Below are 25,462 nucleotides of genomic sequence, written 5' to 3' on the forward strand. Positions count from 1 at the left end.
TCTAGGAGAGGAAAAGCTTAAGTGTCCCCTGGAAGACATTTTCCCCAAGTATGAGTAAAAATACTTTATAGGGCAGGAGATCAGACTGGGCTTGTCGGCTAAGCCCCAGCAAAGTTGAATCTATTCCTTTCATCTGCAGATAGTTCTCCCTCAAGCTGCTTATTTTCAGGATGTCAAAGACTTTGGTGGGGGAAAACAAAAATAGCTAGGTGCCTAGTGACTCATACCTGTAATCCTAGCTACTCAGGAATCTGAGATTTGAAGATTGTGGTTTGAAGCCGGCCCAGGCAGGAAGGTCCATGAGACTCTTATCTCCAATTAACTACCCCAAAAGCTTGAAATAGAGCTGTGGCTCGAATAGTAGAGTGATAGCCTTGAGCAAAGAATCTCAAAGACAGTAACCAGGCCCTGAGTTCAAGCTTCAGGTCTGCCCTCCAAAAATAAAGACTGGGAAACAAAAAAGACACATGTTGATGGCTCACACCTGAAATCCTAGCTACTTAGGAGGCTGAGAACTGAGGATCTCAGTTCAAAGACAGCATGGGCAAGAAAGTCTGTGAGATTATCTCCAACTAGCCACCAAAAAGCCAAAAGTAGAGCTGTGTCTCTAGTATGGAACACTAGCCTTGCATTAAATAAGTTCAGGGACAGGCCCTGAGTTCAAGCCCCAGGATCAGCACCAAAAAAAAAAAAAAAAAAAAAAAAACCCAAACAACAACAAAAATGAAAATGGAACTGTGGCTCAAGTAGCAGAATACTAGCCTTGAGGGGGATTAAAAAGCAAAAGCACAGGCTCTAAGTTCAAGCCCCAGTACTGACACAAAATTTAAAACCAAAAAGACTTTGGGGAAAGAAGACAATCGGTGGAGATGCCTAGCTGGGGGTTGGGGGACAGGCAGGGTGACCCTAAGGCTCACATATATACATTGCCTCATGCCTGATGACATTTGTATCTAGAAAACACTTGGAATTAGTTCTGTAATTTAAGTATCAGTCTTTTTTGTACATGTTCAGAACCACTGTGTGTGACCTGCTTCCTACTTTGTAAGACTTTTGTAAGCTTGTGACTCAGCATCATCAAGAAGGAGTCTCCTGGAGAAGTTTGTAGAGGTGACACTTGGGAGCTGGTGAGTTGGCTTTCCCAGCTGAAGTAGGCTCTGCCAGCTAAGTATTTTCATTAAATGAAGTTTTTTGTAAAAAAAAAAAAAATACAAAATTACAATATTATTTTAAATGATTTCTTGTAAATGCTGTGAATCTTATACTTGTCATTTTGTATCTGTATATTAAAATGAATTTGCCAAATGGGTTCTGGTAGTGATTTTTGAGTAGTACAATAAGAGATTTAAGTTATTAAAAAAAAAAAAGAAGAAGAGGAAGAAGAAGAGAGGGGGGCTACTAGCTACTCAGGAAGCTGAAATCCGAACAGCATGGTTTGAAAGCAATCCAAGCAGACACATCTGAGACTCTCATCTCCAATGAACTAGCAAAAAAAGCTGAACATGGGAGTTGTGGTTCAAGTGATAAAGCACCAACCTTGACTGAGAAAGGTAAAGGAAAGTACCCAGGCCCCAGGCCCTGAGTTCAAGCCCCAGGACCAACACACACACACAGCCAATACACAAATCGAATTGGACCTATGGAAGCAAGGCTGGAAATGGAGTCTTACTTTGGATTTTGCTTGTTGGTGTTGCTTTTCCCTGATCCTGGGACTTCCTGCATGCTAAGCAGATGGTGGTGTTGCTACTGTAAATTTTTGACCCAAAGTAGCAACTTTTGACCCAAAGCAATGGGAGGACCGGCTCCTTGGCTAGCTGGGAGGTGTGCCCCCCTTCTCCCCCCCCCACCCCCCATTTCTAGATGTCCTTACTCTTTGGGACTGGGTGATTCAGAATTTCCTTCTTGGCAGGCATACATGGCTCATGCCTATAATCCTGCTCAGGCGACTGAGGTCTGAGGATCTCGTATCAAAGCCAGCCTGGGCAGGAAAGTCCATGAAATTCTTATTTCCAGTTAACCACCAAAAAGCCGGAAGCACAGCTGTGGCTCAAGCACTAGAGCTCTAGCCTTGGCACAAAAGCTCAGAGACAGCACCCAAGCCCTGAGTTCAAATCCAAGGACTGGCATACACATCAGTTTCCTTCTTTAGTTGAGTTTCAGACCAGCAGAGTAATTGCTCATTGTTTGCTGTGAGTAATCAGAGTCTTTATGGGGTTGCCAGGGCTGTTTGTTTTGATTTGTTCACTTAGGTCATCCAAACTACAAGCAGCCTGCTCTGCTCAGCCCTCTTAGACCCAGCCTGGGGCCCCCCTGCTTGGAGGGAGGAGGTTGAAGGAGGCCATACAGGGCTGCATAGTACAAAATGGAGAATGAGGGTATTCTGGCAGAGTCGTTGGCAGGCAGGCAGGTGGGTATTAGCTGTTGGGGCATAGGGGAGACAAGTGAGGTGTGATTAAGTTCTCCAGGTAGCAACTTGAGGAGATGGGTCCTTCCACTCCTGAGGTGATTATCCAGGCCAGAGGACCTGCATCGAATCCTGACAAAGGCCACTCACTACAGGGCGGCAGAGGAGATCAGCCCATGGGGGCGGGGGGTGGGTCATGAAGTGAGGCAGGTTTAAGCAGAGATGGAGCTGAGTCTGTGTGGCTGGAATGAAAGTGACAGGAATGGTGAGTAGAGGCCGGTTGTCGCAGCCACATGGCCCAGGGTGGCACTGGAGAAGAGGCAGCTTGTAGCCAGCACTGGCCAGTCAGAAGCTGGCTCTGTGGCAGTGGGAAGAACAGGTATGAAATCTGAGGCAGAGGGATGACTTGGGAGAGGGGGACAGGGCAGGAGAGCGGAAGGTGGTTATGAAGGTCTCAGGTGTAGGGGAGGGCTGAGGGGGGAGGGAGAGACACTAACACCACTGGTGCTACATGCCTGTAGGCCCAACACTCAGAAGGCTGAGAACCAAAATTGTGATTTCCAAGTCAGATTGAGCTATATAGGAAGATGATCTCTCAAAGAACCATGAACAAGGGGCTGGGGATATAGCCTAGTGGCAAGAGTGCCTGCCTCGGATACACGAGGCCCTAGGTTCGATTCCCCAGCACCACATATACAGAAAACGGCCAGAAGCGGCACTGTGGCTCAAGTGGCAGAGTGCTAGCCTTGAGCGGGAAGAAGCCAGGGACGGTGCTCAGGCCCTGAGTTCAAGGCCCAGGACTGGCCAAAAAAAAAAAAAAAAAGAACCATGAACAAGGCAGGTAGGCAGATAGATAGATGAAAGATAAATCTGTTTATAGGCAGATACATGATAATGGATAGGTAGGTTATAGACATAATCCATAATGGATAGGTAGATTATAGACAGATACTTGATAATAGACTATAGATAGATTTATGGTTGATAGATGGAGATAGATGGATGGGTGGGTGGATGGATGGGTAGTGGATAGATAGATGAGAGTTGGGATGTTACTAGCTCTACTAAGATGAAGTTGCTGGCACCTGCAGGCCTCACTCCCCACACAGTCTACCATGTGTCCCCTTATATCTCTCAAAATAGAGTTGGGACTGGGCACAATGGCCCGCCTCTATAATCTTAACTACTCAGGAAAGATTGTGGTTCCTGGCTTATTTGGCACTCCAGTTGTTATTGAGATTCCATCTCAACCAAGAAAAAGCTGGGCATAGTGGTACTACGTGTCATCTCGGCTACACAGGGAATGTAACTAGAAAGAGCACTGTCAAGGTATAAATGCAAAACCCTATTTGAAAATACAGTTAGAAAGAGCTAGGGGAATGGTTCAAGTGATGTGAGCCCCCAGTACTGACCCACACCCAATCCCCAAAAAATGTTGTCCTATTGAAACACTTTAGTTGTAGATAAATGTTAATGAACACTTCTCAGGAAAAGTTAAGTATTGTCAAGTAGCTGATATTGGAGAAAGAGCAATGGGCAGGGTGGGGGTGGATATGTCCTGGGCTGATCCAGATTGCTAAAGTCAAGAGGAACTGGCAGCCAGGCACTGGTGGCTCACACCTGTAGTCCTAACTACTTGGGAGGCTGAGATCTGAGGACCATGGTTCAGAGCCAGCCAGGAAGCAAAGTCCACAAGACTATTATCTCCAATAGCCACTAAAAAGCTCTCAAAAGCCAGAAGCAGAGCTGTGGCTCAGCAAAAAGCTGACAGTGCCCAGGTCCTGAGTTCAAGCCCCAGGACCTGCACAAAAATAAGGTCAATCAATCAATCAATATGCTGGGAGGAAGGGGGGAGAAGGAGCCTGGGAGTTTATTTTTCTGCACTAATCAGTGCTACCTAACTCAAGGTTGGTGCAAGTGTGTGTGTGTGTGTGTGCGCGCGCGCACGCATGCCAGTACTAGGGCTTGAATGCAGGCAAGGCCTTCCTCTTCTGCTTGGCTTTTTTTGCTCAAGTCTAGAGCCCTAACACTTGAGCCACACCTCCAGATTGGCTTTTTTGCTACTTAATTAGAGATAAGACTTCATTGCCTGGGCAGTGAAGTCCTCAGATCTCAGCCTCCTGAGTAGCTAGGATTACAGACATCAGTCACCAGCACCCACTATTACTGCATATGTATATATGTATGTATGTTTGTGTGTATGTATGTATGTATGTATGCATGTATGCATGTATGCATGTATTTGGAGTCATGGGGCCTGAATTCAGGACCTGGGCATTGTCCATGGGCTTTTTCATTCAGGGCTAGTGCTCTACCACTTTAGCCACAGTTCTACTTCCAGTTTTTAGGTGGTTCATTGGAGATAAGAGTCTCATAAATTTCCCTGACAGATCTGGCTTTGAACTTTGGTCCTCAGGAAGTGGCACTGTGACTCAAAAGTGGTAGAGTGCTAACCTTGAGCAAAAGAGCTCAGGGACAATTGCCTAGTCCCTGAGTTCAAGCCCCACCACTGAAAAACAAAAACAAAAATGAACTTTGATCCTTAGCTCTCAACTCAGCCTTCTCAATAGATAGGATTACAGGTGAGAGCCACCACCACCCATTATTACTGCCTTTGTGTGTGTGTGTGTGTGTCAGTCATGGGGCTTGAACTCAGGGTCTGAGTGCTGTCCCTGAGGTCTTCAGCTCAAGGATAGTATTCTAGCCCTTTGAGCCACAGTGCCACTTCCAGTTTTCTGGTAGTTAATTGGAGATAAGAGTGTCATATACTTTCCTGCCTGGGCTGGCTTTGAACTGTGATCCTCAGATCTCAGCCTCCTGAGTCATTAGGATTACAGACGTGAGCCACTGGTGCCCTGCTACTACTGCCATTTTTGAACTTCTTCCAAGACCTCCCTCCACTCCCTCCTCTTCCTGCTGTTTTACCGTCACATCCACAAGGGAATTTCGGAGCAGGAACAGTGTGATTTTCCTTAGTTTTCTGGGATTCCTGACTTGCACAGAACCTGGGTCCTGCCTGCTGTCCTGCGATTCAGGTAAGCATTGGGGAAGGGATCTTACAGGCAGCTGGAAGCTGGAATCCAGAGAGAATCTCTCCCGTCCACAGCCAAGGAGAAGGACTTCCCACCCTTCCCTTCCACCCTCTGATGGCCCCCAGATGTTGGAATTTCTTGCAGCTCTGGTGGGGCCAGCTAGAGATTCAATGAGCATGGTGCCACTCCTTTGAAAAGGAGTCTGATGGCTTAGAAAGCTTTGGGTAAGACAGAGATGGACGTTTGCAAATGTGTAAAAGAAAGCAGCTTTGGGAATTCTTCTGTTAGATCTAGCAGCTGAAAAATCATTGAGTAAGCCATTAAGAGTAAATAATGGACCTTCTTAGAGAGCTTTCTAGAAAAGCTTGTAGCTCATTTTGCATACATTCTAATGTGTACCTCCTCCTCCTCCTCCTCCTCCTCCTCCTCCTCCTCCTCCTCCTCCTCCTCCTCCTCCTCCTCCTCCATCCAGGCTGGCTTTGAGCCATGACTCTCAGGCCTCAGCCTTCTGAGTAGCTGAGATTAGAGGAATGAGCCACTGGCACCTGGCTATAATGTGTATGCTTTTATATTCATGGTTTATACTAATTTGTACAGTATAGTCAAACACTCTATGGGTTGAAGAAGAAATTCATAAAATGTACAATGTGTCGAAGATATAGAGGAAAATATTTCCAATAAAGGCACCTTAGAAATATGTAGTTTCCTAGGTTGTCAGGGAAAGAGGGCCACTGGGGTGTTCATCCTCCACATTTCTACATAGGAAGCTGAGTTTCAATCAGCATTGCTCAGCTAGCCAAGTGTGGTGGTGCACACCTTTAATCAGAGCACTCAGAAAGCTGAGAAAGGTGAATTCAGAGCTATAGAGCAGTCTAGGATACACAGGGGAAACCTTATATCGAAAAGCTTATTCCACAGATTCCTGCAAGTGAGGATAAATTTTAAATATTTGGGTAGAGTGCCACTACTTATGCCACAGGCCCCTACTTTGGCAAATGAGGCAAGCAAGCAGGGAAGTCCTAAGTTCAAATCCCAGTACTGGCAAATAGATAAGTAAATAAACCATTCTGGTTTTATATTAGCTCTTCTCTATGGGAGGCAGACAGAATCTATACCAATTTGACATCTTTTTTTTTTTTTTTTTTTTTTTTTTTTGGCCAGTCCTGGGCCTTGACTCGGGGCCTGAGCACTGTCCCTGGCTTCCTTTTGCTCAAGGCTAGCACTCTGCCATTTGAGCCACAGCGCCACTTCTGGCCGTTTTCTGTATATGTGGTGCTGGGGAATCGAACCCAGGGCCTCATGTATATATACAAGGCAAGCTCTCTTGCCACTAGGCCATATTCCCAGCCCCCCAATTTGACATCTTTATGACCGTGTGTGTGTGTGTGTGTGTGTGTGAGTGTCTGAAGCAACTTGTACTGCATACTTGGGAAAGTTGAAAGGAGAAGTATACACCCCCAACAAAGGCTGGCCTTTGACTTCTGTCAGCCACTTCTGAGTTAAACAGAGATAGCAGCTATGGATGGATTTGGCCTTGAGAAAACCCACCCCGGTTTCCTGAAAGAGCTGTTTGTGACTTCAGAAGGAAACACCTGCCTTTCCTTTTCCCAAACCACTTGCTTTGCTTTAGACTGTGCCCTGTGTTACTCAGAAACTCCCACAAGATGGCGCAATGGTCCTTTGGATAATAATCTAGCTAATTTTTATAAATACCTAGGAAAAAGTAAAAAACAAAACAAACAAACAAAAAAAAAACTAGCACCAGGTGCTGGTGGCTCACACATTAATCCTAGCTACTCAAGAGGCTGAGACCTGAGTCCCATGGTTCAAAGCCAGCCCTGTCAGGAAAGTCTGTGAGACTTATCTCCAATTAACAACCAGAAAACTAGAAATGGAGCTGTGGCTCAAAGTGGCAGAACACTAGCCTTGAGCAAAAGAGCTCAGGGACAGCACCTAGGCAGAGTTCAAGCCCTACGACCCACCAAAAAAAAAACAACACACACACGCACACACACCAGGGACACTTGTACCATTTCACCACTCTAAGAAACCATGCACCTTTACTTTTTATCTGCATATATTTTCTTCAATATGCATATATGCATATGTACCTACACAATGTACATGATACTTTGAGCTCTTCCCCTCTTTTTCTTTTTTTTCTTCCCTTCCTTTCTTTTTCTTTATTCCTTTTTTTTTTTTTTTTTTTTTGCAGTACCAAGAGTTTCAATTCAAGGCCTAATGTTCTTTCTCTGCTTTCCTGCTCGTGGCTGGTGCTCTACCACTTGAGCCATCCCTCCAGCTCAGTATTTTGCTAGTTAATTGAAGATGGAATCTCAGTTGTTTCAGTCTGGACTGGCTTCAAATTTTGATCCTCAAGATCTCAGCCTCCTGAACAGCTAGGATTACAGGCATGAGCCAGTGGCACCAGGCTAAGCCTGGGCATTGTCACTTAGTTTTGTTGCTCCATCTGGTGCTCTACTACTTGAGACAAAGCTCTACTTTCGCTTTTTTTCTGGTCAATTGGAGATAGATTCTCACTGACTTTCTTGCCTGGGCTGGCTTCAAACCAAAATCCTCAGATCTCAGCCTTCTGAGTAGCTAGGGTTCCAGATATGAGCCACCATCTCTAGCCAGACAAGTCTTGCCATTCTTTTGAGTATATTCTTGGATGGATCAGGAAGTAATTCTGTGTTCATGTGTTTATAATGTGTTCTTTCCATGTATATTATGTCAAATTTGGTGTTACATTGGCCTTTCAAGACAAGCAAGCATTCTTTTCTTCTCTGGCTCAAAAAAGTGACTTGCTCAAATTGAAACAATAAATATGTGGTCTCACCTTAAATGTGGCTTCCACATTTGTTGTTCCTATGAAGATGAGTCCCAAGTTGGGTGCTTCTAGCTCTCACCTGTGATCCTAGCCACTCAGGAGGCTGAGATCTTAGGATCATAGTTGGAAGCCAGCCTGGATAGGCAAGTCCTTGAGGCTCTTATCACCAGTGAAGCCAGAAGTGAAGCTCTGGTTCAAGTGATAGAGGACTAGTCTTGAGCTATCGTGTGTCACCTCCTAGGACGACATTCTTTCGTTTTCCAGGCCGGCCTGGAGCTCACATTCTTCTCGGCTCCACTTCTCAGCAACATTCCTTCTGATTGCAATTGGTTTTTTCCAAGCCATCACTTCCGCCTTTGCTCACTCAGTGCATTCCAGGAGAGCCTGCTGGGTGCCCCCCCCCCCCCATTTCTTCCTGCCAGGAGCAGAGGCTGTGTCCATGACCTAGTGGTTTTCCTCTTTCTGCTTTAGCGTGTGTCATCTGACCATGAGGATCTGGTGTCTCCTGGTGGCTGCGGGGGTCTGCACAGGTGCTGTGAGCCCCCAGGACACTTGTCGGCAAGGGTATTCCGGCATCCCTGGAAATCCAGGTCACAATGGCCTACCCGGAAGAGATGGACGGGATGGCGCAAAGGGTGACAAAGGGGACCCAGGTACTCAGCATCCTCCATCAACTGTCACCTACCTACTCATTCAATCCTGTGGAGTTTTGCATCACCCACGGAGTCCTGGCCACCCATAGGTTGAAAGTCAGAGAATGGCCTGATCCTGCTCGTGTTATGCCTTGGAGACAAGGCCAACAGGATCCTGTCCACATCCCTAGTGATAACTGTGGTCACTGACCCAGTGAGGCATTTCGGTGCTAGAAGAGGCCATCTGTCTTGCTGACTTGGTCACATTGGTGACAGAATTTCAGCAACATGAGGCCAGTAGTACTTAGGAGCTGGCATTGGGTGCCAGGGAGGGCATTGGGTGCCTGAAAACACACAGTACTGACCCCTAAATTTACTATGGCTTTTTCCCCCCGTATGCACAGAACTCCAGGCAAATTAGGTACAGTAGGACATTAACAAAATGTAACAATAAAAGGGAACAATTGTAGGCCAACAGTAGATCCAGTTGTCAATGTCACTGCCAAGGTCACTTTGGGGTCATTATTAAGGAAATCAGCTGCTACATGTGTGCAAGCATTTCTGGGGTGTGACAGCCCAACAACAGTGGTAGTGACCAGGCCTGCCTAACAGGCAGCAATCCTATAGCCACAATCCATGGGGGATTCACATACTTGCGGGATGCCATGAGAGTTCCTCACACTACCTCAAGTGGTGTTCACTGTACAACTGAGCCAGCAAGGTCATGCCTGTGACCCTAGGAACTCAGGAGGCTGAGATCTGAGCATTGCAGTTGAAAGCCAGCCTGGGCAGAAAACTCCAGAAGATTCTTCTCTTCAGTTGATAAGCCAAAGTCTGGAAATGGAGATGTGGTTCAAGTGGCTTGAGGAAAAAAAAGCCTTGGAGCACAATGCCCTAAGTTCAAGTCCCTAAACATGAAGGAAGGGAAGGAGGGAGGGAAGGAGGAAGGAAGGAAGGAAAGAAGGAAGGAAGGAAGGAAGGAAGGAAGGAAGGAAGGAAGGAAGGAAGGAAGGGACAGAAAGAGAGGACAGAAACAAGAAGGAAGGGCTGGGGATATGGCCTAGTGGCAAGAGTGCTTGCCTCGTATACATGAAGCCCTGGGTTCAATTCCCCAGTATCACATATGCAGAAAACGGCCAGAAGTGGCACTGTGGCTCAAGTGGCAGAATGCTAGCCTTGAGCAAAAAGGAGCCAGGGACAGTGCTCAGGCCCTGAGTTCAAGCCCCAGGACTGGCAAAAAAAAAAAAAGAAAAGAAAAAGAAAAAAGAAACAGGAAGGAAGGAGAAAGAGAAAGGAAAATAGGAAGGGAAGGAGGAAGGGGAAAAAGACACTGCTGTAAAATGGGTATCATTACTGTTTACTCCCTTTCTCAGCCTTCTTTCCTTGGCTGAAACTTTGGGGAATCACCCAGTCCATCTCATCACTCATTCCTCTTAACCATGTGCTCGACCATATCCGTCTCTCTCCACCCACACTGATGGAAAGGAAGGGATGTCCATCAGGGGTGGGGTCAGGCCCAGAACCCTCCACCATCCATTGCCCATGGAGACCAATGGCCAGGGAAATAGGAACTTGAATTTCATAGCTTGTGTGTTTCTTTCTCTTCTACCTAGGTGAACCAGGCCATCCCGGGGGCCCAGGGAAAGACGGAGTGAGCGGAGAGAAAGGAGAACGAGGTGAGTAACTGAGGAACAATTTAATGCTGAACTTGAACTATTTCAGGGGTTCATAATAAGTGTTAAATGATTCTTTGGAGTCCTGTCTGCGGCACTTAGGAGCCAGTAGCCCAGGAAACTCTTTTATTTTCTCTTTTTCTGTTGGAGCCAGTCTTAGGACTTGAACTCAAGGACTGAGCACTGTTCCTGAACTTCTTTACTCAAGTCTAATGCTCTACCACTTGAGCCAAAGCTTCACTTCTGACCTTTTGGTGGTTACTTGGAGATAAAAGTCTCATGGACTTTCTTGCCCAGGCTGGTTTCAAATTGTAATCCTGAGATCTCAGGTTCCTGAGTAGCTAGGATTATAGGTGTGAGCCACCAGCGCCCAGTCCAGGCAACTCTCAGTGCAGAATGCATGAGGGCTATAAACACTTTCTGAAAAGAGACAGCAAATCTTTTCAGCTTTGTGGGCCAATTGGTCACCTCCTTCACCACAATGCAATGAAAGCAGTCACACACCGTGGAAATGAGTGTATCCTTGTTCCTCCAATGCTGTAGGCATGAAGGCTGACCTTTGAACTTCTATGACCTTTTATGGCATGGGGTATTTCTTTGGGCCATTTAAACATGGACACTTAGAGCTAGGTACTAGTGGCTCAAGTCCGTAATCCTAGCTACTCAGAAGGCTGAGATCTGAGGAATGCAACTAGAAGCCAGCCTGAACAGATGAATCCAAGAGACTCTCATCTCCAGATAACTGGCAAAAAGCTGGAAGTTGCAGTGTGGTTCAAAGGGTAGAGCACCAGCCATGAGTGGAAAAAGCCAAGTGAGAGTATGGGGTCCAGAGCTCAAGCTCCAGCACTTGCACATACTAGAAAGAGGGGTGTGTGTGTATGTGTGCACGTACATCTGTGAGTGCATACTAACATACAAATAATTTGGGAGAACATAAATTACATACCATCTTGTATCAATTACAAAGCTTATTTATTCATTTGTTTTGTGGGACTTGAACTGGGCACTGTCTCTAATCCTTCTTTCACGCAAGGCTAGCTCTCTACCATTGGAACCACAGCTCCAGCTTTTATTTTATTTTTTAATTGTTACTATAAAGGTGATATACAGAGGGATTACTTTTAAGTAAGACAGGTAATACATTTCATTTTGGACAATGTCACTCTTCCTTCCCTCCCAGTTTTTCCCTCCCATCCCCCCCCCCAAGCTGCATAGCTCATTTTCAACATAGTGTCCAGTGAGTACCACTGCTGCATTTGTTCCCCCTTACCCCACCAACAATACCCCACCAACAAACGCGATGAACAAGACAAAAAGAAAACAAAACCAAGTTGCAGCTTTTCTGGCTGGTTCCTCAAGAAGTACGATTCTTCTGGGCCTTCCTTCTCAGGCTGGCCTTGACTAGGAATCCTCAGATATCAGCTTTCACACATCCCCTCTTTCTTCACTTCTTCTCTTTAGGAGAAGATGGCAAGGTTGAAGCAAAAGGCACCAAAGGTGACCCGGGCTCTCGAGGCCCCCCAGGGAAACACGGGCCAAAGGGATCCATCGGCTCCGTGGGAGAGCCTGGCCTCCAGGGAGAGACTGGCCCTCAGGGGCAGAAGGGAGAGAAAGGGGACATAGGCCCAACTGGTCCGGAAGGGCTAAGAGGCCACACCGGGCCCTTGGGTCCCAAGGGTTTACCTGGTCCTGTAGGCCCCATTGGCAAACCAGGTCCCAAGGGAGAAGCTGGACCCATGGGACCTCAGGGTGAGCCAGGCAGCCGGGGAATAAGAGGCTGGAAAGGAGATCGAGGAGAAAAGGGGAAAATTGGGGAGACACCTGCCTTGCCCAAAAGTGCTTTTACGGTGGGTCTCACCGTCCTCAGTAAGTTTCCTTCTCCGGATGTTCCCATCGTGTTTGATAAGATCCTATACAATGAATTCCACCATTATAACATTGCCACGGGGAAATTCACCTGCCATGTGGCCGGCGTGTATTATTTCACCTATCACATCACCGTGTTCTCCCGGAACGTGCAGGTAGCTTTGGTGAAGAATGGGGTAAAAATCTTGCACACGAAGGATGGTTACATGAGCTCTGAAGATCAGGCCTCGGCCGGGCTGGTTTTAGAGCTGAAGCTTGGGGACGAGGTGTGGATGCAGGTGACAGGAGGAGAGAGGTTCAATGGCTTGTTTGCCGATGAGGACGATGACACCACGTTCACGGGATTCCTGCTGTTTAGTAGTGCATGATGGAGACTCGGCCCATCGACTGCTTCCCCTGGCGGAAGGAGCTTGGTGATGGAAGCGACTGGATGATTCGATGAGATGAATTCCTCAAATTTGTGACTGAAATTCTCTGCCCCCCAAAAGGGGGGGGGGGCAAAAACAGGACTTGTGATGACTCCTATAGTTGGCTCTAGGTAGCTTTTACAATCTTCAAGTGAATACAATTGTTAATAAAAGTTGCCTTGCTTGTTTATTGATTTACTGTATCTGTGTGTGCGTGTTTGTGTGTGTCTGTGCTGGTACTAGGATTTGAACTCAGAGCCTCCCCTACCTCTTGCTTAGCTTCTTCATTCAAGGCTGGTGCTCTCCCTCATGAGCCACACCTCCATCTAAGGATTTTTTCTTCCAGTCAACTGGAGACAAATGCTCTCTGCTATCTTATCAGACATCAAGAAAGCCCTCCTCAGTGACTCATGCTGTGTTATTGGATTTCCCAATCTTTGGAACCATAGAAAACAAATTTCTTTGCCAAGTGTGGCAGTTACACACATTGAATTCCAACGTTTGGCCAATTGAGGCAGAAAGATCAATGACTTCAGGGCCAGCCTAGGTCACACAGCAAGTTTGAGGCCTTTGGAACTACACAGTGTGACATTGTGTCAAAAACCCAAAAGAAGATACAATAAATGACCAATTCCCTGAATATTACAAAAAAATTGAATTGGGCTTCTATGTTCAGCTTTTCTGTGCCTCATGTCTCTTATTGGGCAGAGACTGAACTAAATAATATGATTTTCTTCTTCTACACTTTTGCAGTAATTAGGCCTGCTTAAGTCAATGCGAAACACTTTTACGCTGAGAATTTTTTGAAGGGGACGGGTAGTACTGGGGCTTGAACTCGGGGCCTGAGTGCTGCTGTCCTTTAGCTTTTTCTACCAATTGAACCACAGCTCTATTTCTTTCCTTTTAGTAGGTAATTGGAGCTAAGAGTCTCATGGACTTTCCTGCCCAGGCTAGTTTCAAACCATAATCCTCAGATCTCAGCCTTCTGAGTAGCCCGGTGCTTCTTTAAGCTAAGACCTTTTTTTTTTCTTTTTGGCCAGTCCTGGGGCTTGGACTCAGGGCCTGAGCACTGTCCCTGGCTTCTTTTTGCTCAAGGCTAGCACTCTGCCACTTGAGCCACAGCACCACTTCTGGCCATTTTCTGTATATGTGGTGCTGGGGAATTGAACCCAGGGCCTCATGTATACGAGGCAAGCACTCTTGCCACTAGGCCATATCCCCAGCCCTTTAAGCTAAGACCTTTTGACATAAGATGCCACTGCAATTGGGAAAGCAACTAAGATTATGCTGAGAAAAATATTATGTATGCACATGTAAAATATACTGGTGAAACATCTTGATATAATTAATACACACTAAAGAAAAAAGAATGTTAGGGAAATAAAACAGTCTGTTGCAGCAGGAGGGAATAGGTTAATGAAGAGGGCAAGGAGGAATATAGGATCAGAGGTACGAAAATGGAACAATGATATTTGTTGAAATTTTTTTGTTGTTGTTGGCTTGAACTCAGGGCCTAGGCGTCCCTGAGCTTCTTTTGCTCAAAGGCTGGCACTCTACCACTTGAGCCACAGCACCACTTCTGGCCTTTTCTGTTTATGTGGTCCTGAGGAATCGAACTCAGGGTTTCATGCATGCTAGGCAAGCACTCTACCACTAAGCCACATTCCCAGCCTGAATTTTTTTTGTCCACTTGAACTCAGGGCCTTGGTGCTATCCCTGAGCTCTTTTGCTCTACCATTTTGAGTCACAGTACCACTTCTGATTTTTAGGTGATTAATTGGAGACAAGAGTGTCACAGACTTTTCTGCCTGGGCTGGCTATGAACTGTGATCCTCAGACCTCAGACTTCTGCCTCCTGAGTGGCTAGGATTACAGCCATGAGCTCCCAGCCCCCAGCTTGAAATTGTTTTAAGAAGGGGGAATGGGATTGAGGAGAGTGCTAGATGAGGTGAGGTTGATCAGGAGGCCTCCTGAGTGGAAATGTCACAATGAAATATATAGGAATAAAAACTTACCTACTATACTGTACTGGACACCAGGGGGCACTTGTGAGAGCTCAGGGCTTGGCCAGGCACCATGAGTTCACTTCTGTAGCCACATTTTCCTCTCTCCCTAATTCTTCTCCCCTTCCTCTCCTTTCTCCTCTTCCTTCCCTTTCCTCCCTCTAGCCAGGGCCCCATTTCTAACCCCTCTACCCCTAGGTTCTCAAGACAAAATCCTGTTAGCAATCCCTTTTTCTTTCTTTCTTTTTTTTTTTGGCCAGTCCTGGGCTTGGACTCAGGGCCTGAGCACTGTCCCTGTCTTCTTTTTGCTCAAGGCTAGCACTCTGCCACTTGAGCCACAGCGCCACTTCTGGCCATTTTCTGTACATGTGGTGCTGGGGAATTGAACCCAGGGCCTCATGTATACGAGGCAAGCACTCTTGCCACTAGGTCATATCCCCAGCCCCCCTTTTTCTTTTTTATTCCTGTATTGCGGATGGAAATTCTGGGGAATCCTTCCCCCTACCCCCGCACTAAAATTTATGTTATAGATTGTTACAATTTTACAAGTCAAAACAGATGATGACTTCAGTGTCCTACACAGCCATGACCAGCCTGCTTCTGTGCTATCCAGTTCTCCTGGATGCTCCCAAAGGCTTTGTCCCTGAGTCACCTCGGGAGAAGGTGAACTGGAATCCGCGCCGATGCTTGCTTTTCGCATTCATTCTAAAGTAAGAATTCCAAGGTCTTTTCCTGCGTTCCGTTCTCGTGGCTGGGAAGCGCGAATCCCGTCAGTTCCTCGCTCCAGCCACTTGGGGGCACAAGAGCACCAGCGGCTGCCGAGGAGGTGGCGTGGCGACGCTCTTGCCGTCCTGACGTCTATAAACGCACGCACGTCCTCCCAACCCGGAAGTGCGGCCTTAGCCGTGCGGCGTGGGCCGCTGCCTTGGAAACGGGCAGCGTGAGCTCAGTGGAGCTGGGTTGCTGAGTGCGGGGCTCCTCCCGGGACGCCATGCTGTGCACCCGAAGGCTCAGCGGCCTGGGCGCCGGCATAGCGGCTGTGTGGCCATGCCGAGCCGGCCACTGCAGCCTCGGAGCCGGGAGCCCGACTCGGAGGGTCAGCACCAGCTGGTCCCCCGTGGGCGCCGCCTTCAATGTCAGGCCTCAGGGCCGCCGCCTGGACCTGTTCGGCGAGCGCCGGGTGAGAGGCGCGGGGTCAGAGGTCAGAGGTCGGGGGGTCACCCACTCCTCGCGACCCCACAGACTCATTGGGGTGTGGAAGGCGCGGAGCTGCGAATGCGCGTGTGCACCGCGTGTCATTGGGCTCTCCTCACTTTGTAAGGTTGCGAGAGGAGGGAGGAGGGGGGCGCCCGTGCTCACACCTATAATCCTAGCTACTCAGGAGGCTGAGATGTGAGGATTTAGGGTTCGAAGCCAGCCCGGGCGGGAAAGTCCCTGGGACTCAAGCCGGAAGTGAAGCACCAGCCTTGATTGAAAAAGCAGTAAGTAGGTCCTGAGTTCAAGCCCCAGGACAAGCACAGGAAAATTTTTTTTTAAAGTTTTAAAAGATACAGGGTGGAAAAGGATCTGGGATGTGCCACTGAGTGACACCACGACCTCCGCTCGAACTTACTGCTCCACTCATTAGTTCCTCCCTTGCATTCCCTGTGTGTCAGGCGCCAGGTCGGTGCCTAGTTCCTGCCTCCAGAGTTCTCAGAAGAGAAGGCATTCACATAGGTATCTTTGAGCAAAGAAGTGTGGAGAGGGGTGGACTTCAGAGATAGACTGGAGTGCAAGATTTGTCTTCCCCACTATTTGGTCACCTCCACATGATTTCACTAATTGCATAAAGCCTGTTTGTGCCTGCACATAGTGGTATATGCCTATAATCTCACATTGGAGGCTGAGGCAGGAGGATCATGACTTGAAGACCATGGCAGACAAACATTTGCACAACTGTAAAAAAAAAAAAGCATGATATAGCTAGGCCCTGGTGCTCATGCCTGTGATCCTAGCTATTCAAGAGGCAGAGTTCTGAGGATGATGGTTCAAAACCAGCCTGGGAAGACAAATCTGAGAAACTCTTTATCTTCAGTTAACCAACAAAAAGCCACAAGAGGAGCTGTGGCTCAAGTGGTAGAGTGCTAACCTTGAACACAAAAGCTAAGAGACATTGTCCAAGTCCTGAGATTATGCCCCAGAAGTGGCACAAAAAAAGGAAAGAAAAAGAAGCAAGTGATACAGCTTTTCTAGGTTGCTTGTGTTAAAGAAGAGAACCCATGTAGAGTCCACAGCATGCTGCTGGCGTGCTGCACACCCACGTGTTCATGTGTGCACTGCCCTGACTTTCTGTGGGCTCTGGCAAGTGTGGCTGACCTGCCCAAAAGGATGGCCACTCAGGTGATATTTGTCCTTGTGAAAATAGCACCTTCAGAAAGCATAAAACGAGTTGCCAACTCCAGCCTATGACTTGGCTTAATATATAAAGTTTCTCTAAAAGATCTCTGCACTTGAGACTGGACTCACCCTCCGGCTGTTTCTAGTTGTAGAAGGAGCTGGTATTGGGCATTGATTCCTTACTCTGTGCTTGGCGTGGCCTTCATCCCTTTATGTGTGGTTTATAGTAGTTAAGTGTCTCTGGTGCTGTGCATGTTGGGAGATAGGTACTGTCACTTCCCAGGACTGATGAAAACCTGAGGCCCATGAGGGGAAAGGGTGGCCAAGTGTAGAAGTTAATAATGACTGTTAGGTACATCTGGTCAGCACTTTCTGTATGCCCAGCATTATGACACTGTTCTGAAATGCACGGTCTCATTCCCCGCCCCCCCCCCCCCCCCCGCTACAATAGTGACAGCTGGCTTTTGAACGCAGACCCTTCTATTTTGGTTAGAAAAAAAAAAAAAGAAAAATACATTCTTAAATCAGTTTTAGGCTACTTTTTGTGGAGTGATTGTGGAGAGTACGAAATGATTTCCAGGATCAGTGGGATAATTGTGACATGTCAACGAAACCCATATATTTATTTGGAAAATATTTTAGAAGACGCTTTTTAGGCCAAGTGTGGTGTACTCCTGTAATCTCAGCAACATGGAGGTAGATAGAAAGATTGTGGTTCAAGACTAGCCCAGATCAAGTTTCTAAAACTCTCTGGAAAATAACTTACAAGGCAGGCAGGAGGTGTAGCTCAAGTAGCCAAGCACTTGCCTAGCAAGCATGAAGCCCTGAATACAAACCTGAGTAGTGAAAAAACAATGTTTTCAGTTAATCTAAAAATGTCAGGCTTGTGGTTCTAAACTGGACATGTTTTCTGGATTTCAGGGTCTATTTGGAGTTCCTGAGCTCAGTGCCCCCGAGGGATTTCGCATCGCACAGGAAGAAGCACTGAGAAAGGCAGACTCCCTGGTAGAGCAGGCCTGTTCCACGCCCCCTGGGCCACAGACAGTGGTCATTTTTGATGAGCTGTCTGATGCCCTGTGTCGGGTGGCAGACTTGGTAAGTTGCTTTGTCTGAAACTCAACACTGCTCTTTCAAGCCGCGTGCTGGCGGCTCATTCTGTAATCCTAGCTATTTAGGAGGCTGAGCGTTCTGGAGTTCTGGATTTCCTGATCACCTTCCATCCTCACACCTCCTATCCTCTCCTCATCCAAAAAGTTTTCTCTGAAAAGTTCCTTCTTCACCCACACATAAGTTCAACAGTAACATATTTCAGACAAGTATGTATTCACTGTAATATTTTTACAGAAGACTGATCAAATATTTCAGGTTTACGAGTTTTCCTGGGAATGACATTTTGGACCCTGGGTAGTTGCCTCAGTTTCCCTGGGTCTTTGTGCTAGCCATCTGCAGTGTGCTTAGGACACATCATCATCTTCCAGGATCAGGAGCTGGGGGTGAGGTGGGGTTCTCTGACCCTTCTTCATCTGCTTGTGTCACTGAAATCTGAAAAATCATTTCACCTGTGAAGAGATTGATTTTGGCAGTCAGAGTCCCAGAAGTGACTTTAGTTGCTGTCTCAGTTTTTATTGCTTTTTTCTTCACTAAATGAATTTAGGTGCTGTGTCCTACACATTACCCTGTTGGGAGAATTAAAAAAATTTTAATGTTTGTGATGTATAATTGCATCTCATTTTACAAACTAAAGCTGGGCATGGCAGCATGCCCTTGTGTTCCCTTACATGGGAGGCTGAGGTGGAGGAGCATGAGTTCATGGCCAGTGTGGCTACATAGGGAGACCTGTGACATAAATCCCTAACTAACCGATGAAATAAATAAACTGAAATGAACCAAAAGGAAAAGAAGGTCACAGAAACTTTTATATTGTATGGGTTCAACTATGTTTAAAGTACAATAAAATAGGCTTTTAAAGAACTTATTTATATGTCTTATTCTCTGGGTAAAATAATTCAAGGAATTTTGTTTTAAGAATTAAAAAAAAATTCTTACCTACCTAGACAGTCAGTATACCATTGCAAGGCAATAGTTCTGTAAACTTATTTCTCAGCAAATGGTCATTTTTTTTAAGTGTAGTTTTTATTTAATAGAAATGTTTTCCTCAAATTGGTTTTTATGTGCTATACATGGGCTTTTTTAAAATGCACTGAGTAGGAGTGCTTTTTGGTTTTGAGTTGTAACATGGATACTAATCTTTGCAATATATCCATTCATAATTTATAAACTATTGTAAGCTTTATGTTGCTCATTTTTCTGATGCTTTAGTACCAGCATATCTGACTGTTCCAAGTTGACATCATTAATTTATCAAATCGTGGATTTGGATGGTTTTTCTTTGAGAGCTATTTGATAAAATTTTTTCTTAGCTTGTTGTGAATATTTTTTTTCTTTCTTAAGACAGAATATCACTGTGTAGTCTGGGGTTACCTTAAGTTCATGGTCCTCCTGCATTGGCCTCCCCAGTGCTGGGGTGACAGTTGTGTGCTTCCACTCCCAGCTGCCCTGTGGTGATTTTGTTTTGTGTTGTAGCCATTCTGAAGACTTAATGAAGGTGGCAGTTTCTCTGCCTTTCCCTCTTCACCTGAAGTGTTCTTCTTTAGTTCACATGAAATCTAGTTTTACATGATAGTATTTAAAAAAAAAAAAGAATTCTTGCTCAGTTCCATTCTAATGATATAGCAGTGGCAGTGTGGTTACGTACTCTATTAGATGAGGACAAGCAATTCTCATTTTCCTAAAAGGGCTGTAGGAAGAATGTACCTTGTGTTACAGTTCCACTTCTGGTTTTCTGGTGGTTAATTGGTGTTAAGAGTCTCAGGGACTTTCCTGCCCGGGCTAGCTTTGAACCGCAATCCGGCTAGTTCTTTTTTCTTTCTTTCTTTTTTTATTTTTTACGTGTCATTCATTGTCATTCTCTGGGATTTGTTAACATGAGAGAACCATATTGCAATTCGAGTTTTAAAATACTTGAAACAGGGTTTAGATACTCATGGGACCCAGAGAATTAGGAAAGATATTCTTGTTCATTTGAAGGAGGAAAAACTCCTGAAAATAAAGTTCATGCAAGCACTTTCTTTGGAATGAAACAGACTTGGTTCCCAGGACTCAGGAGTTAAAATAATAAATATCTGAGGACACGCTGCTTTTCTTTGCTAGCTGAAGAAGGCTTCTGTCATGGAAATGCACAGCTCACATTGTTAAGACACATGTTTTTGTCTCCACCCTTGGATCTTGAAAGCACACGTCAAATCCCCTCCTGTTTTGTTTTTTTTTTCTTCTCCTTAGGCTGATTTTGTGAAAATTGCACACCCGGAACCAGCATTCAGAGAGGCTGCGGAGGAAGCCTGTCGAAGTATTGGCACCGTGGTAGAAAAGTGTGTGATCTTTCCCACACAGTGAGGGGGCAGTGTTGTGTGTATATGTGTGTGTGAGTATGTGGTCCAGGAAGGGGAGTCAGGGGAGTCAGAGGGCTCTGCAGGGGGCTCACTTCCGGCACTGGGACCTCCTCTCAGTTCCTCCGTTCCCTTCTCTCAGTTCCCTTCCATCATCAACTGGGGTGTGCTGTCATTGTCGTTTACTTAGTTTCTGGTAGGAAGGACTTTCTAATATCCTCATTGTAAATTTGAGTTTGCAGGCAGTCCTAATCCAATAGAGTTAGGATTAGGGGGTGGCTTGAGGAGACCGTGAAACTCTGGGAGGGCCAGTGTAGGGTAGAAGTGGGGGCTATAACGAAGTGAATTATTTTTAAAGTGATTTGGGGCTGGACTGAAGTGTGTGGAAGGCTCCAGTGTGTGAGAGCTCCAGGTACTGGTTAAAACGCCATGGACCATGCTGTGTCTCGGAGGCCTTGAGGAACGTGACACCATGTCATGTGTATAACCCAGGCTTTCAGGAAGGAAGGCCAGCAGGAGGTGGCTCTAGCTTTCTCCATGGCTCCCCACTGCTGCCTGAGAACAGGCCATGTGGCAGTAGTGGGGGTCTCTTCCCACTGAGGAGCTTTGATTGGCAGTCATTGCTCTGGTTCCCTTGACCTTTGGGAGGACCCACGGGGACAGTAGCAAAGAAACTCTTCCATTCATATGAAAACCAGCCATTCCTTACCTGCCAGCTGCTTGGGGAGCTGACTGGCCTTGGGTCTCTGGGTAGGAGAAGGTGGATGGTGGTTACTGATTTGTGCTTCCTAAGGCTCTACCAGGTGGCCAGATGCTGAAGTGTGGTACCTTGGGAAGGAGAATGGGGCCTGTGGATGGCCCTGTGGGGTAAACTGAGGTTAGGGCTTGAGTGGCGGGTGCTTTGCTCTCTTGCATTGGCCCAGAGCAGGCAGTTCCTTCAATACCCATCCTGACCTGGGTCCATGCAGCTCATATATGCAGGTCACAGGGCAGCCACTGGGAGTCTTGTAGATAGATGTGGCACCTTAACCTGATCCTGAGCTCTCTTGACACCCTGCCCCTCCTTACCCAGGTGAGCCTAGGGGGTCCCCAGTTCCAGAGCAAGGGGTTCAGGTCAGGGCGTGGATACCTTTGTGATAGTTCAGCCTCCCTCGTACTCTTGCACCTTTCCTCTTATTGAAAATCTGAGTTTAGTGCCAGTGACTGATGCCTGTAACCCTAGCTACTCAGGAAGCTAAGATCATGGTTCGAAGCCAGCCTGGACAGGAAAGTCCACGAGACTATTACCGCCAATAAACTACCAAAAAAACCTGAAGTGGAGCTGTGGCTCAAGTGGTAGAACTTTAGGTGAAAAAGAGAAGGGCTAGAACCCAGGGTCTGAGTTCAAGACACAGTACTAATATGTACACACACACACACACACACACACACACACACACACATGCACACATTTTAATTGTCAGGTGTAGTGCCTGCCTGTGATCCCAGCTATGCCAGGAGCTTCAATAGTGTTAAAGTCCAGGCCAGCTTCCCGACAAAAATTCAAGACCAAAAATAACCAAAGGGGGAAAATGGGCTAGGGGGGTGTGGTGGAGTGCTTGTCTAGGCAAAAATAAAACAATAGCCCCTGGCCTCTTGCTCACAGGGACTATTTCCTTGTCATAGCACCAGTTACCATGGTCCCCTCTCCTTCTGCCCCTTTACTGTTCCTGCTGGATTCACACTGACCCTTCCATCTTCTGGGACCCTTAGAACCTGTGACCCTTTGCCTAACAGACTGCTGTCCCTAATCCAAGTAGGTCAGAGTCACAGTAGGGCCTTGCTAGCCCAGGCCAAAGGAAGGAAGCAGCCCCTGACTTGTCCTGTCTGAATGTGTGTGCTGTACCTGCTCGCTGTTGTTTGGGTGTAAAGAATAAGGAAATTCCTTCATTTTCACTTTCAACCCTTTCTAGGTTGAACACCAATGTGGACTTGTACCAGAGTCTGCAGAAATTATTGGCTGACAAAACACTCATGGAGTCCCTTGATGCTGAAACCAGGTAGGTGCATGCCGCTTTTGCTCCTCGAGGAGACTGTGGCTCTCAAGGTGAGGCAGGGAAGCTCCACTCTGGACCCTTGGGTATGCAGTAGTCCTGCCCCCCTTCCCCTCCCCCATATGTGTTCAGGACTTGAATTTATTTATTTATCTGTCTTTTGGAATTTAAAAGAATATGGAGCTGGGCACCAGTGGCTCACACCTGTAATCATTAGCTACTCAGGCTGAGAGCAGGAAGCAGCCTGGGCAAGAAAGTCGGTGAGACTTATCTCCAATTAACCACCAGAAAACCAGAAATGGAGCTGTGGCTCAAGTAGTAGATCTCTATCCTTGAGCTGAAGAGCTCAGGGACAGCACCCAGGCCCAGAGTTCAAGCTCCATGACCAACCAAAAAAAAAAGGACTTTATTGGGTATTAAAATGTAAAAATAAAACCACTTAAATAGGAACCCAGAAAGCTCCCTTTCTCTCTCTCCAGACCCTCCCACCCTAACCCCAATTTTTAAAAAATAGATTGTTTTGCATACTCCATGGCTAGCAAAGGCTAAAAGCAAGCAAAGCTTCCAGAGGTGCAGATGCTCAGCTTAGGAGATTGATGAATGAGACCATTTCTAGAGATGTCACTGTTCAAACATGGCTTCCCGAGCTGGACGCTGCTTCCTGCGACCCCTGAGCCATGCGGCTGTCCTGATGGGCTGCTGGGTGGGAGGTATATAACCTACTTTCTACAATTTTAGGTTGAGTATTATTTAAGTGAGGAGAAGCTCAATATCTGTTAATGGTGCCCAACTTATACTCATTTGGTAGTGAGCTTATTTAACACCAAAAATACTAAAATTAAAGTTACTCCTGACCCACCTTTAAAGATTGACATTCCTGTGTTTAATATATAAAAGTTACAGTGGACTAGTCATGGTAAGTTAGTGCATGCTCTGAATCCTCCTTCCTCTGCCTCCCAGATGCTAAGGTGAAGATGCACACTACTATTCCTGGGCCTATACACTTCTTTAGTAAACATTCTATTGCACTTACAAATTGGATACTATGATAAACCTATGTGGTAAAGCCCCTCCCCCTCAGTTTATCTTCTCTCTTAGTAGAAAAAAGAAAATACCTTTCCTTAAGAGAACACTCTGTTTTCATCTCTTTAGGAAGGAGATGAATGTGAGGTGGAGGCAATGAGGCCAGTTTGGGGGCTTATGAATGACTATACTAATGTGGTCTATTAATTTTCAAAGTTATGGATCTCAGACTAGAATTGAGCTCACTGGTAGATCCCTTACATATCATGACAAGGCCCTGGATTCCATCCTAGCACCATGGGGGATAAATAAAAGAAGCTTAGAAGAACTTTATTTCTCTTCTTCAAAGATATAGTTAGCTGGATGTGATGGTACACACCTGTAAACTCAGCACTTGGGAAGCAGATGTGAGAGGATGGAAAATTTGAGGCTAGCCTGGGCTCTATATCCAGACCCTGTTTAAAAACAAAATGATCAAAAAGAAAGAAAAGTGATGTATTTGACAAAATAATCCGGGAGATAAATATATCCATTTTGAAAAGTCAAAGCCAGAAGAGTATATCAGATATTTCGTTAACCTATATCCAGAAACAAAGTAATTGAAAAATAATTACATTGTTGACAGAGAAAAGTGTTAGATTTGAACTTGTTTCCAAGATTAAAAAGCAAGAAAACAATTCTCCATAGCTAAGAAACTCATCATCCAGCTCAGCATCAAGGAATTGGAGCTACTCGTTGGGAGAAAACTTGAAAATCTCATGGTAGGGACCTTTGAAAAGCTGTCCAAGTGTAAACTGTTTTATGTTTTTAATTATTGGGATTTGGATGGAGTTGAAATACTTGAGTAATTACAATGGTGCACTTTTAACAGGTTTGCACTGTGAACGAAAGAATAGGCTCTAACATGACAAGCAAGTTGTAATTGTCAGTCATCGAGGTGTGTTCCCTGACTTCTGAGATATTAAGCTCTTGTTCAAAACAGATTTTGTGTGTGTGTGTGTGTGTGTGTGTGTGTGTGTGTGTGTGTGTGGAAGCAACTTTCAGCAATGTTTTTTAAAAGAGAGCTCAAAGACTGCTTGGGGTTTTTTTCTAGTAAATTTTTTAAACCCGTTGTAACTTGAGGCTTATTGTATTCTAGGCGAGTGGCAGAACTGTTTATGTTTGATTTTGAAATCAGTGGAATCCATCTAGACGAAGAGAAGGTAATGTTTGTGGGCCATAACTGATTCCTCCTGGTGTGCTGATGTTTAGTTGATGTCTTTGTTGGTATTGCCTTGGGATATTACTCCAATTTGCCTATCATAAAAATGCTTAGGTGTTTGATTTGTTATGAAATTCCCTTGTGGGTGGCCTTTGATTGTAGTATGGTCTGGAGGTCAGCCAGTTACTCCCTGATAAATCACAATTAAGAAATGTCTTGAAAGCCAACACCAGTGGCTCATACTTATAATCCTAGCTCCTCAGGAGAGTAGCTATAAGGATCATGGCTTGAAGCCAACAAGGACAGGAAAGTCCTTGAGACTCTTATCTCCAGTTAACTACCAGAAAGCCAGAAGTGGAGCTGTGGCTCAAGTGGTCAAGACCTTGTCTTGAGCAAAAAAGCCAAGCAAGTACATAAAGCACTGAGTTCAAGCCCCAGCATTAGCACCAGAAAAAGAAAAGACAAGAAAAAAAAGACTTGAGACATTTGGGGCATGTTGTATGTCATGAAGTGGCAGTACCAAGAGAGATTAGAGG

The 25,462-nt window shown here is 45.9% G+C and overlaps 2 protein-coding genes across 5 annotated transcripts in view; both read left to right on the forward strand.

The window, feature by feature from the left end:
• The first annotated feature begins 420 nt into the window (after window positions 1–420).
• Window positions 421–13,038, forward strand: LOC125348421 (complement C1q and tumor necrosis factor-related protein 9). 2 transcript variants are annotated; one of them, XM_048341647.1, is made up of 4 exons: window positions 421–425; window positions 8,738–8,919; window positions 10,512–10,574; window positions 12,033–13,038. In XM_048341647.1, exons 2-4 carry the CDS (start codon window positions 8,754–8,756, stop codon window positions 12,803–12,805), a joined length of 1,002 nt encoding a protein of 333 aa, XP_048197604.1. In that variant the 5' UTR covers window positions 421–425; window positions 8,738–8,753; the 3' UTR covers window positions 12,806–13,038. The 2 variants fall into 2 exon arrangements, with proteins under 2 accessions (XP_048197604.1, XP_048197602.1); XM_048341645.1 differs by lacking the exon at window positions 421–425 and adding an exon at window positions 5,398–5,439.
• A 2,692-nt stretch (window positions 13,039–15,730) lies between these two features.
• The window catches only part of LOC125348420 (mitochondrial intermediate peptidase), a 110,896-nt gene continuing 101,164 nt past the window's right edge, over window positions 15,731–25,462 (forward strand). For 2 of the 3 annotated variants that reach the window (XM_048341642.1, XM_048341644.1), the window contains exons 1-5: window positions 15,731–16,048; window positions 18,145–18,318; window positions 20,563–20,651; window positions 22,622–22,708; window positions 24,864–24,927. In XM_048341642.1, the coding sequence (XP_048197599.1) occupies window positions 15,839–16,048; window positions 18,145–18,318; window positions 20,563–20,651; window positions 22,622–22,708; window positions 24,864–24,927 (624 nt within the window). In that variant the 5' untranslated portion in view covers window positions 15,731–15,838. The remainder of the gene's footprint in view (window positions 16,049–18,144; window positions 18,319–20,562; window positions 20,652–22,621; window positions 22,709–24,863; window positions 24,928–25,462) is intronic. The other variant, XM_048341643.1, reaches the window with a different exon arrangement.

Source organism: Perognathus longimembris, chromosome 3 (genome assembly GCF_023159225.1).
Source record: "Perognathus longimembris pacificus isolate PPM17 chromosome 3, ASM2315922v1, whole genome shotgun sequence".
NCBI lineage: Eukaryota > Metazoa > Chordata > Mammalia > Rodentia > Heteromyidae > Perognathus > Perognathus longimembris.

Excerpts from the sequence above, each read along its gene's own strand:
- LOC125348421 (XM_048341647.1), top strand. The coding sequence starts at position 8,754 with ATGAGGATCTGGTGTCTCCTGGTGGCTGCGGGGGTCTGCACAGGTGCT. Across the intron at positions 8,920-10,511 it reads GGGTGACAAAGGGGACCCAG|GTGAACCAGGCCATCCCGGG; the intron begins GTACTCAGCATC and ends TCTTCTACCTAG. Across the intron at positions 10,575-12,032 it reads CGGAGAGAAAGGAGAACGAG|GAGAAGATGGCAAGGTTGAA; the intron begins GTGAGTAACTGA and ends TCTTCTCTTTAG.